This window comes from Mustela putorius, unplaced genomic scaffold (assembly GCF_011764305.1).
Source record: "Mustela putorius furo isolate JIRA1106 unplaced genomic scaffold, ASM1176430v1.1 tig00003859_pilon_pilon_pilon, whole genome shotgun sequence".
Lineage (NCBI taxonomy): Eukaryota > Metazoa > Chordata > Mammalia > Carnivora > Mustelidae > Mustela > Mustela putorius.
The window spans coordinates 33514345-33527059 of NW_025422011.1; the positions used below are offsets into that span (position 1 = coordinate 33514345).

The 12715-nt window shown below is 50.7% G+C and overlaps 1 protein-coding gene across 4 annotated transcripts in view; it reads left to right on the forward strand.

Moving 5' to 3' along the window:
* Positions 1 to 12267, forward strand: part of TRIM66 (tripartite motif containing 66) — a 57253-nt gene extending 44986 nt beyond the window's left edge. For all 4 annotated transcript variants that reach the window (XM_045065854.1, XM_004751917.3, XM_004751918.3 and 1 more), the window contains 10 exons: positions 2074 to 2595; positions 2757 to 2949; positions 4976 to 5036; positions 5443 to 5617; positions 5864 to 6153; positions 6634 to 6760; positions 7086 to 7160; positions 7515 to 7667; positions 8073 to 8291; positions 9004 to 12267. In XM_045065854.1, coding sequence (XP_044921789.1) covers positions 2074 to 2595; positions 2757 to 2949; positions 4976 to 5036; positions 5443 to 5617; positions 5864 to 6153; positions 6634 to 6760; positions 7086 to 7160; positions 7515 to 7667; positions 8073 to 8291; positions 9004 to 9063 — 1875 coding nt within the window. In that variant the 3' untranslated portion in view covers positions 9064 to 12267. The remainder of the gene's footprint in view (positions 1 to 2073; positions 2596 to 2756; positions 2950 to 4975; positions 5037 to 5442; positions 5618 to 5863; positions 6154 to 6633; positions 6761 to 7085; positions 7161 to 7514; positions 7668 to 8072; positions 8292 to 9003) is intronic.
* The last annotated feature ends 448 nt before the right edge of the window (positions 12268 to 12715 follow it).

The following is a 12715-nucleotide window of genomic DNA, read 5'->3' on the forward strand; positions in this document are numbered from 1 at the left end:
GAGACACATAGATCCAGCTGTTAATAGAGCCGAGCTGCTATTTATTTGGTTCAAGATTTGTAGAACATACAGTCATACATTGTTGTTGTTTTTTTAAAAAAATTTTAAATAGCTCATGAATTCATTTATTGAGTCCGGTCTAGAAGCTGCTCCTGGGTCTAGAAATACAGTGGGTAAGCAAAATAGATAAAATCTATGCCCTAATGGAGTTTATGGTTTATGGGGGAAAATAGAGATTCATCATATAGTCTCACAACTAGGAGAATATCACCCCACCCCGCAAAAAAAAAAAAAAAAAGGAAAAGGAAAAAAAAATCACAGGTGAGCTGAGTTTAGAAGGACAAGCGGTATAGGGGCAGGGATAGGAGAATGTTCCATGGAGAGGAAGAGGTCTGTTTGAAGGGGATGAAGGTTGTAGGTGAAAAGAGAGCTTTGCATGTTTCAGGGATTGAAAAAAATGTCTGAGTGGCTAGAGCTCAGAGAATGGGAGGGTGGTTATGTGAACTGTGGCTAGAGTAGGACAGGGGATGGGCAGTCATTTTCACAGCTGTCCTAAGAACAGTGCAGTGTACTGTGGGGCTTCATGCAAAGGAATGATGTGGTCAGATTTGTGTTTTGAAAATATTTCTCCAATGAGGAGACTACTGCTATCGTCTGGGAAAATACAAGAGTGTAACCCAGACTAGGATACCAGCAATAGAGAGGAATTAGTGGGAAGATATGTGACTTGTTTAAGGGGTAGAATTGATGAGGTTTGGAATTAGCTTGGGTGAGGGAGGGGGGATGGCCCACTGATGCTTCCCCTCCTAGCATCTGACTTGAAGAACTGGGTGACTAGGAGGGGCATTCACTGACGTAAGGACAGCCTTTCTTCACTGTTAAATAGGTTTGCTAATTTTGTAGTGAAACTTGAAATGATATTTGAAGTGTTTACTTTCCTGTGGAAATTTGAATATCTTACTCATGGGGAAAGGCTGAAGACACTGATTTTGGAAGCTTAGAGATATTTACTCTTTGTTTCCCCTTTGACTTTCAAAAGATGCCAAGTTGTTCTATCTTTAGTGTAAAAAGAAAAAAAAGCAGGGATATCAAACTTCTAAATTCCTAAATGTTACATTTAGAACCAGTCTCTCACCATCCACCCTTCATCATATGTGTTTCTCCAATCTGTGAAATGGAATGCATCCAGTGCAGAAATCTATGTCTTTAACTTCACTTTATGAACCTTTAGGTCTCTTCTTCCTGCAACACCAAGTAGTTAGACAGGAGAAAACAATTCTTAGGGTTGGGAAGTTACAGCCTCATCCAGTGATTGTCCATACTCAGTCATATTAAGACCTAGCTGCTCTGATGTTCTCTGCTTCTGGCTTGGAAGGTCCTGGACAGATAGAGTTGGGCTAGGAAAGACTTTCCCATCTCTTGGTCAAAGCTTTCCCTTAATGCTAGTGGTTCTGGAGTTGATCTAAGCAAGCCCATGAAAAGGGCCTAGAGTTGGCTCAGGTTCCCCAGGACTGATTGGGTGCCCCTAGACCTTGGCATTATCTCAGAGAAGGCCTGAGGCAGATCAGAGTTTGAGCCTTCTGGACTTCTTTCCATTTATATGTAGCAGAAACTAGCCCAGAGGAATGCCAGCAGGGATGAGAAGGCACTAGTGGTTTAGTCAGTGGGAAATGTGAAGTTGAAGGGCAGTCCCACAGTCTGATCCTATGCCCAAGTACTGGATGGAGGTGAAGAGTGTGGGTTGATGGTAGCTCCGTGTGTGTGTGTGTACCACCCTCATGGCAGGTTGTAGGTGATCTCTGTCATTCTCCCACACTGTTTCATCACTGTTTCACAAACACACATGCACACCAGTGTCCTCAGTCTGTGCCGCCCTCTCTGTCAGAGCCTAGCAGCCTCCTTGGCGTAGGGGACTGGGAATAGGACTTCATATGTTGTCTGAGTTCCCTGCAGCTACTAGACTCTGAGGCTGGAGTGAAATCTGAGCATGGGAGCTCTCTTGGGCTGCATTTCTCCTCCCCTCCCCTCATCCCCTGCTAATGGCCTGACTCTACGCTGTCTTCGTTCCCGCAGCACTCCACTTCGGTGAGCATCATGGGCTTCTCCAACACATTGGAGATGGAGCTGTCATCTACCAGGCTGGCAAGGACCCTAGAGCCACAGATACAGAGTGTGAGCAGCCTGACTGCTGCCCCTTCCCACATGGTCCCAAGCCTACTGAGCAGCACACCCACAACTGTGTCCGGCCTGATGAGTGGTCAAAACCAGGCTATGCCCAGCCTGACCGTCAGTCATCTGCAGACTGTACCCAGCCTTGTGCGCAGCACGCCCCAGTCTATGCCTGGTCTGATGAATGAGTCCTCCCAGGCCATCACAAGCCTAGCAAGTGATCACTCGCAGGCCAGGCCCAACCCAATGTCTGGTACCACCCAGACTATGCCAAGTCTGGCAACTTGTCCTCTGCAGAGCATGCCTCCAGCTTCTGACATGCAACCAGAAACCGGATCCAGCTGCAGTCCTGGCTCTGGCCGAACTGGAGGGAGCCTGTGCCCTGCAGATGGGGCTGACCCCTCCCTTGGGAATGCCCTGTGTAAGGTAAGTCCTGGGGAAAATGACATAAAACTTCTTCTGCTCATCATTGAGCAGCAGGGTGGCCCCTGAAAGGCCTATCCTGACATTAGCTTAATAGCTCTATGACTACTAACAGTAAAACCATCTGATTTCTTTGATTCTTTTTGGCCTTTCACTTTTGAAAGATGGAGAATGAGGATTCTACTCGCTTCACTGACTCTCTGGGACAAGACGCCACAACCCCGGGTCTGGAGGTTTCCAAGGATTTGGCTGTGCCTTCAGAACTGGAGGAGCCAATTAACCTCTCTGTGAAGAAACCTCCACTGGTCCCAGCAGTCAATACATCCATGGCTCTGCAGCAATACCGGAACCCAAAAGGTGAGGTGCAAGTCAGTAAGCAGCCTGTCACTCATGCTGGCTACTTCAGATACAGGTCAGGAGACAGGCTTGAGGCAGGAGGGAGCAGCATTTCTCTCTCAGGCTCATTTCACTTCCCTCCAACACGGACTTACTGGGACCTGTTCTGCTTCCCTCATTGTGGCCAGGACTTAGCCTCCTGTAACATTTCCATGCAAAAAGTTCTGGAGGCGGAGGAGAAGCAGGGGAAACAGGAAGAACTCATCCCAGAGGGGCTAGCCTTAGCAAAATATTTTAGGGAAAAGAGCATATCTGACTTTGGAGTCAGGTATATCTAACTTAGAAAACTTTTTACCTTTCTTCTTTTATTCTTTGTTCTGTTCTTTTTACCTTTGACCTTTCTGAGCTGGTTTCTTTCTCTGTAAATGGGGCTAATCATAGCTACTACATAGACTACTGGGACCAATAACTACAGTGAGATCATTTGATGACTTTCTCTGTAGTAACAAGAATTGGCCATGCTTTGCCTCACACCTGGCAGTCCTATGGATTTGTGTTGTGCTCTAGAGTAAAGGGAATTTGGACCAGTGCAGACTCCCTCTGATTCTCTTCTCAGCTACCTACATACCTTCTCAAATGGGGCTTCCTTTTTTCTGTCATAAGCCAGGGCTAGCTGGGAAGTTTGAAAGCAACCACGGAGTGACTGTTTGGGACTTTTTCTCTTTAATGTATGATAAGTGTTTAGTCTGTAATGATCACTCAATTTCTGATACATTGAATAAATGAAAATGAAATAATTTTTCCCCTTGTTTTTTTCACACTGACTGAAAGACCAACTTATTGGTTCTTGTTAACTGCATAATAATGGGACCCTGAATTTTAAGCAGTTAAATTTTGGGGGCCCTGGTTGCCCATGGAAAGTGCCTGGTGCCGAGTGTGCTCAGTAAATGCCAGTTTCCTTCTCCCTCCCCACAGCACCTCCTGCCCGTCTACACAGGCTCTACTGCACTACTCGGGGTAGGGCTGCAGGGAGCCTTTTGCCTATGGAGTATGAACTAGACTCTCAGGTAGTACTAAAATCCCAGCACTTGGGTGGAAAGGCGGAGGCTGGACAGAAGGACTCCTCAGAGCATGTAACACTAGTATATGGAGCACAAGAGATTTCTGAACTCACTTGGAAGGGGAGAAGCTGGCCCCTCAGCACCTGACCCAACACTCACCCCTAGATAGCCTCTGAATGTAATGTTTGTTTTTTTTTAATTTATTTTTAACTTTTTTAATTTTTAATTTTTAAAGTTTTATTTAAGTAATCGCTACATCCGACATGGGACTCGAATTCACAACCCCAAGATCAAGAGTTGCGTGCTCTTCTGACTAAGCCAGCCAGGCACCCCATATCTGTTTGTCTTTTTATTTATTATTTATTTATTTATAAAGATTTTATTTATTCCCATTTGAGAGAGAGAAGGAACACAAGTAAGGAGTAGGGAGAGGAAGAAGCAGGCTCCCCACTGAGCATGGAGCCCAACGTGGGGCTCGATCCCAGGACCTGAAGATCATGACCTGAGCCAAAGGCAGAACTTTAACCATCTGAGCTTCCTAGGGACCCCTCTGTTTGTCTTTTAAAATATTTTATCTATTTATTAGAGAGAGAGAGAGAGAAAGTGCGCACGCACGCACATGTGAAGGGAAGGGCAGAGGAGAGGGTAACAGTCCCAAGCGGACTCTGCACTGAGTGTGGAGCCTGATGTGGGCCTCGATCCTAGGACACTGAGATCATGATCTGAGCCGAAACCAAGAGTTGAGGCTTAACCGGCTGAGCCACGCAGATGCCCCTGTTTATCTTTTTAAAAGAAGGTGGCCTTCTTTCTCTCTGAGGAAGGAGAGCCATGGTAGGATTGCCACCATTATGAATGATTACAGTGTGGGTAATGATTGCGTGACAGGTGTGTGGCCAACGGGATGCGTAGTACATATGAGTGGAAGGTATGGGTTATAGGGCATGTTATCAGAAATGTACATCACAGGCATTTGTCTTTTGTCTTAGAGCATGAGCATTTTGAACAAGGAGCCGTGGAGACGGATGCAAAGGAGAATCAGAGTATCAGGTAACAGGCTTTTGGCCCAACCTCCCTCTCTCACCCTCCAAACTCATGTCCTGGGAGGTTGGCACAGGAAGCCAGCATCCTTCATGACTAACTAGAAGCAGAACTTTACCTGTAACCATCTTCTTCAACTCCCAGACCCTCGAGTAGAATCATGTGGTTGGGAGCCTAGGATCTTGTGGGAGGGAATCCTGACTCCTGCAGCAGGAGGCATGTGCTTCCTCTTTAGGAATTCCCTTTCTTTGAGCAGAGGCCCCCTGCCCCCCGGGGCAGGAAGGTGACATGTAGGCCTGCACAGGGTGGGACTGGGATCTGGGGCAGCAGCATGTGGGATCATGGATGAGCTGACTTAGAGGCTGGGGTCAGAGGAGGCTCCTCCCGAGACCCAGGGGTATCTCTCTTGCCACAGGCCCTTCCACAGCGAGCCCAAGATTCCCTATGTGCGGCTGGAGCGGCTCAAGATCTGTGCTGCCTCCTCAGGAGAGATGCCAGTGTTCAAGTTGAAACCCCAAAAGAATGAGCAGGATGGGAGCTTCCTGCTGATCATCGAGTGTGGCACTGAGTCCTCCAGCATGTCCATTAAGGTACCGCTCTGCTCTGTCTTGTCCTTGAACTTGGCTCACCCTGGGAGCCTCTCTTTTCTCTCTGTTTCTGTCAGAATTCTGGCTGTTGCTGACGCTGACCCGGTGCAGATTTACCCCTGGCTGTGAGGGGGTTGTCCCAGCATTCCTGGGGCTCAGCTGGCCTGGGGGCCTGGTCAGTCCATCCTCTCCCTCCCTCCACAGCTTGTTGGTGCTATGCTCTGACCGCTGACTCCCTTCTTCTCCAAGGTCAGCCAGAACAACATGCCTGATGCCATCCAGGCCCCAAGTCTGGGGGGAAGAAAGGTCACTGTCACTTCTCTGGCTGGGCAGCAGACACCAGAGGGGGAGGGTGTATCTCCTGAGGAGCAAAGACTCATTCCTCGGACCCCTGGAGCCAAGAAGGGGCCCCCAGTACCCATGGAGAACGAGGACTTCTGCGCCGTGTGCCTCAACGGAGGGGAGTTGCTGTGCTGTGACCGCTGCCCCAAAGTGTTCCACCTCTCCTGCCACCTGCCGGCCTTGCTTGGCTTCCCAGGGTAAGCCATGCAGGTCCTAGCAGGGTACTTTTCCGAGAGGCCTCTCCCAGGCCCACACAGCTCCCTGGGCTGGGCTTCTTCCCTGTCTAGGCCCCTGTGAACTACAGGTCTGTGAGTTAGCAGCCCTGCTGCTGTGTCTTGTGTGCACGGACAGGCAGATGTTTGAGACTGAATTGGTTTCCTTTCTTCCTCTCTTCCGAGCTTCCTCCTACACACACAGATTTGTCCCCATACTCCTGTTGCAGCCCCTTGCTGAGTCCTTTGTTTTTTCTGGATTCACTCCATCCCGAGTTACTGAATTTCTTTCAAGCTGGTGGTTAGGAAGCTATTCCTTACAGGGAGGACTAAGTACTGAGTCTCCCAAAATATTGCACCCCACCCCACCCCCCGACCTGCCCTGGGTATCTTGGAACAGAGGGATAGGGGAGGTGGCTCTGGGCCATGTGCTGAGGCCTCACTGGGCCTCACCTGCCTCTGCAGGGGAGACTGGGTGTGTACCTTGTGCCGCAGCCTGACCCAGCCAGAGATGGAGTATGACTGTGAGAATGCCCGCTATTACCAACCTGGAACGCGGGCCACTCCTGGCCTGAGCGTCTATGACCAAAAGGTAGGGAGGGGTCTCTGGGAACAAGGTTCCCTGCCTGGGGCAGCCCCCTTGTGCCAGGGGCTGAGACTTTTCTGAGGGGTTGGGAGGCCTCTCCAGTTACCTCTCTGTTGGGTGATGCCTGACAGCCTGGCCCCTGGGGGTTTGCTGTGCATTCCTTCCTGCCAGCTGTTTTCCTCTGGTCTGGGAGGCTGGGCTCTGCCTTCTCATGGTAGCCCATGCCCTGTGGGACAGAGCTGCCCCTGCTGGAGTTACCAGGGTCACTGTCTTCAGTCTTCTGGAGGTGGGGCCAGGGAGAAGTAACATGCTGCCCGTCTGGTTTCTGCAGAAGTGTGAAAAGCTGGTGCTGTCCTTGTGCTGCAATAGCCTCAGCCTGCCCTTCCACGAGCCCGTTAGCCCGCTGGTAAGGAAGGCTGCCTGTTTCTGCCGGCTCCCGAGGTCCTGGGCCCGTGGTGGGTCCCAGGGGTATCCAGAGCATGGCCACTTGGAAATCGAGTTAATACGTGCCCAGACTAGCGGACCCAGCCGTGGCCACCACAGCCCCCCAACCCCACGGCCACTGAACTGGACTGGACAGTGAGCCAGTCCTCTTTTCCCCCATCTCTTTGTCTTCTTTCTTCACTTTTCTTCTTGCTGCCCTTCTCTTTGTTGTGTTCTTTCACTCCTGTCCTACCTCATTCTCCATCTTTTCCTTCTTCTTCTGTACCTCCACTTTTTCTGTCTTCCTGCTTGGCTTCCCCTTCTCTCCTCCCCCAAGGCCCGGCATTACTACCAGATTATCAAGAGGCCCATGGACCTGTCGATCATCCGGAGGAAGCTGCAAAAGAAGGACCCAGCTCACTATACCACCCCAGAGGAGGTGGTATCAGACGTCCGCCTCATGTTCTGGAACTGTGCGAAGTTCAATTATGTATGTCTTGCCTGTTTTCCCTCTCCCCTATTTCCCGGGGACCCCAAGACTCTTGGCTGGATGGGGATATCAGGTTTGGTCCTGAGTTGCCATGAAGACTTGGGAACAGACTTTTTGGGGCCCCCAGAGTGAGTATTTATCTCTCCCACTCTTGGGCCTCAGCATGGACTCAGGAGGAAGAAGGGGGAGTGCTAGTGGTTGGCCATCTGTGGGTAATTGTCAGGGCCACTTCTGCTATGAGAGGTGATACTAAACTGATTGTCTTAAGTCTTTAGGAGAAATCTCACTTTCTAGACCTCCAGGAAACTAGCCAGGCTTTGCACTCGCTGTAGAGCTCTTGAGGGACCATGAAGTGATGGGCTGGTGGGAATGGGCAGGAACATCACTGCTGTCCTTCCCACTCAGCCTGACTCAGAAGTCGCAGAGGCCGGCCGCTGCCTGGAAGTGTTCTTTGAAGGCTGGTTGAAGGAGATCTACCCGGAGAAACGGTTTGCCCAGCCAAGGCAGGAGGACTCAGACTCCGAGGAGGTGTCTAGCGAGAGTGGGTATTCCACTCCCCAGGGCTTCCCATGGCCCCCCTATGTGCAGGAGGGCATCCAGCCCAAGAGGCGGCGGCGACACATGGTAAAGATTGCTGCCAGGTGGTGGGCGACGTGGGGGGTGGTGGGGCAGGCAGGGGGCACTCAAGCAGCATGTGTAGGGCAACCTAAAGCCAGACTTCTAGGGAGGCACAGGTGAGTGGTGACAATGAATCCTCACTCCCAGCCCCTTAGTCTAAGGGGAAGACAGCAGTGTGAGGCTCATGAAGTTTAATTACTGCTGAGACTTGAAACTCAGAGAGGTGAATGTACATGCCCAGGTCACCCAGGAAACTAGCAGCAGAATCAGGGTAAGAAGCCATGGCTCCCAGCTCCTAGCTTGGGGCTGGTTATTCTGCACTATGATCCCTAGGAGAGGAGAAACAGCTGTCTCTCTCTGATCTCAGCTTGGGTTTGGGAGAAAGGAAGGTGTATTTCCAGCTCCTTGGTATAGAGAAGGAGGGAGAGGTGTTTCTCGCAGCAAAGAGAGCTCCTCCGACCTTGTGTCTGGTCCCACATAGGCAGACTCAAGATATCACTTCAATGCGTTTCATTCCACTGAACTGTATTGCCTGCCTGCTGGGTGCCGGGGCACAACCAGCCACCCCACCGCCCCGTTGTGTACCGTACTTGGCACACTGTAGTGTTCAGTGCCTGCAGGGAGCCTCACTGTTGCATTCCTGGGCTAGAGTAGAATACCTGCCATATATATATTACACACACACACACACACACACATATATTTTTTCCCCTTTCAGGAGAACGAAAAAGCAAAACGCATGTCCTTCCGCCTGGCCAGCAGTGTCTCCCAGGTGTGAGAGCTGGCAGCAGAGCGAGCAGCCTGGCAGCTGCCATCCCATCCTGTCGACCACTGTCCCCACCTTTCAGCTCATTCTCTTCAGACCGTGGATGTGAGACGAGTCTTGTCGAGCCATGGAGTGCTCTTCTTTGCCGTTTGCATCTTACAGCATTCATTTGGGAGCCATTGTGCATCCACTACAGAGAAGATTCCAGTAATAAACAGCAAAGAGGGAGGTGTTCCCGATTCCCAGACAAATCAGATGTGTAGGGTCCACTGGACAAGACTGCGCCGGTCAGGCTCGGGAAGGCCTAAGCTCCTTGGTGACCTCTTTCTGCTGAGGAAAGCAGACTTTTCTCACCTCTCAGTGTGCAGGGCTCAGGAGCAGTGTATATATCCGAAGTCCTCCTGGGCCCTAGGGTGCGGTGTGGAGAGAAGGGAGAGAGGTTCTGACATATAGCAGGCCTATCACTGGCCTAGCACAGCCAAAGACTGTCACTGTTTGCCTTTGCTTGGCCTGCTAGGACAGGATGCTGCCCTGTGCAGGGTAATGGAGGCTTCTAGAGGCCAGAGGTCTCAATTGGTGCCTATTTGGGTTCTAACGGTTTTCAGGGTATTTGTTCCTCATGACCCCTCTTCCCGATGTTGACTTAGGTGGCCGCTGTGCTCTAGGTGGTATGGCCTTCTTGATGGGGCTGGGTGGCTGTGCAGGGACTGCTGATGGCTTCAGGCTCAGATTTCACTGGCAGGCTTAAGGAGATGTCAGCTGCAGAGCCTGTCCTCTGTGTTACTGACTTTGGGTTCATAGCTATTCTTCGGGGGTCAGAACCTGCTTTCCTGGGAGTGATTGTCAGTGGCCATCTCTTCAGTTTCTCCACTCAGGTCTGGACCCTGAGTTCTGCCTTGGAAACCTGAGAGGCAGGGGCTGGCCAAGGAGGCGGCCCCAGAACAGCTCACCCTGCTGGGCTTCTCCTCCTTCTTAGACATGCTAGCCCTCAGCTTCTCCACTTTCACAGAGCCAAAGATCAGAAGCGAGTGCTCTGACTCGCCTGTCCCTGGGCTCCCCACAACCCAGAAAAAGCCAAGACACTAGTGGCCACCCTTTTCTGATGGAGGCTGGAGAAGGCCAGAGGGTGAGCCAGGAGCCCGATCTAACTGCTCCTGGGGGAATGTTGTGTCTAGGGTGGAGAAGGGAGAAACTTGAGAGCTGAGGAGCCAGAGTCCTTCAGTGACTTTGAAGCAACTTCAGGATGTCACTTCTCCAAGAATGCAGAGGGAAGTGTTCTGGAAGCCGCAGGCACAGGAATTCCAGACTGCATCTCAGGTGGAGAGGGATCTTCATGGCCTGAGAGGGGTGTTTTGGAGGAGGAGGCATAGGCAGCTGCGGGGAATCAGGCTATTTCCCCAGTGAGGACTTGGTGGAGAAGGAAGCTACTGCTGATGATGCTGGGGGAGATGAGAGCGGACGTGCCCATGGCCTGGCCTGCAGACGAAGCTGTCTCTGGTCTGGTCATGGTGTGACTAATTTCAAGGGAGTCTTAGGTCATGGCTTTATTTTTGCTAAGAGATGAAGTTTAAGGGAGTTCTTGTGTGTAGGGCCTTTGTCAATGGGAACATTCTGCTTGGAGAAAAGATTTCTTCTCTCCTTGTCAGTTGGTGTTACTGCTCATTTCCTTCACCCCGCAGGCTGAGAGGCCATCTTCACTTCAGAACCAATCGCGCCGTTGGCCTGCCATTCTTTCACCAGCCCTTGCCAGGCTCTCCTCCGCAGATGGGCTTCCACAGTCCTGTTTCCTAGTCAGGAGTAACTAAGTCTTTAATACTCCAGTAGCCAGGCAATCTTTAGGTCTAGCTCTCTGCTCTTTGGGGCACACATGACTCTGGCTTGGGTTTTAGCCACTTTCCTTTCAATATTTGAATCTTTTTTCCCTGTTCAGTTCACTTGGCAAGGTTCCCTCTGTAATTACCTCACTAATTTCATGCTCTTGGTCATCTTTCCTTTGTTGTGGCCCCCACCCCCACCTCCCCTGAATGAGCATCGTGGTGCTATGTGTCGGACAGCCAGGTAAGGGCTGCAATAGGGCTCCAAATCTGATTGGGATCCTTCCACAGGACCAACTGAGGCCACAAATAAGCAGAAATGCCTGGCTAACTGCTTGGCTTCCCTCCTATGACATATAGTGTGCTGGGCCAGAGATCTTAGTAATGTAGTAGAGAGTCACATATTCCTTTCCCATCGCAGAGACCCTGCCTGCTGAGAGGTCCACTTCAGCACCTGAGCAGACGGAGGGTGTCCTTCCCTGCAAGGGTGCGAGGCCCTGCCCCACCACACCACCTCTGCACTGGTTACCCCACACCCCGCCTCTCTCCAGGCTTTTCCTGTGGACTTAGCACCAATGTTTTATGTCGTGGTTTGGTTTTATTTTTGCATGCAGAAAACAGAACATGGGTTTTTAGAAATTAAAAGAAAAAGCTGCTAGCCGAGTGACTGACTTCAGTGGCTCTTTGCTAACGTCTGAGCTGATCCTGCTTTTGACTTGCTCCCATAATGGCCCCCTTTGAAGTCAGTCAGATCCTTTGGCCTTTGACTAAGTCATGAAATGGCAGTGAGTTCTGGGTCCTCCCATTATAGAATGCAGTCTGAAAGGAGAAATGGGGCTCCTTGGATATACTGAGAAATAGGAGGGCAGAGTGGCTTCAGTGGATGCAAAGGGGATTTTAGTGCAAAAATTGGTGCAGGATGAAAAAAAATTGGTGCAGGATGAATTGCGGAGTACTCTTCCAGAACATGGGTAGTCCGGCCCTACCTGACTTCTAGCAGTTGCCAACTACACCCCCTCTACAGGTCCCCCTCCCACAGTGGCAGCTGCCTGACCCTCTGTAGACTCTGCTCTAAGACTTGATAGGTTCTAGTTCCCTCTGGCAACAGGTCTTTGCCTTGCTTCTAAGACCTAGACCTCTCCTCATTTGTTCCCAGGCTCTGCTCTGCTCTCTCTCCTACTCCCTGATGTCATGTCACCTGTAGTCTTCTCTTCTGAACTCCCAAGCTGAGACTTTGCTCCTTTGGGATCACCATCCCCCATGCTTCCTCCTCTCCCATGCCCTCCCTGCTGTTTATTGAAATTGCCTGCTCCTTTAGCCCAGTTCCCTGACCTCCTCTCTCTTTGTGTCAGCCTTCTCCCTGGCTGTTTCCTCTCCCTAGCCTGAGCCCGTGGTCCATCACATATGGACATTTTTTTTTTTTTAAAGATTTTATTTATTTATTTGACAGACAGAGATCACAAGTAGGCAGAGAGGCAGGCAGAGAGAGAGAGGGAAGCAGGCTCCCTGCTGAGCAGAGAGCCCGATATGGGACTCGATCCCAGGACCCTGAGATCATGACCCGAGCCGAAGGCAGCGGCTTAACCCACTGAGCCGCCCAGGTGCCCCACATATGGACATTTTTATCAGGATCCTGAGCTTTCTTATCCCCTCTAACTCAAAACTTCCCCTGAAACTGTCAACTGTTCTCCATTTTTGGCATCAGCTTATTTTCTCCTCCCCTCTCCTGGGTCGCTAAGCATGACAGCTTCATAGTTGACACCCTCAGTTGGGCGGTCAGCATTGATGGGTGTATCTTTGACTTGTAATTACACCGCTCTCTGTCTATGCCCCTTATCTTTGCTCTCAGC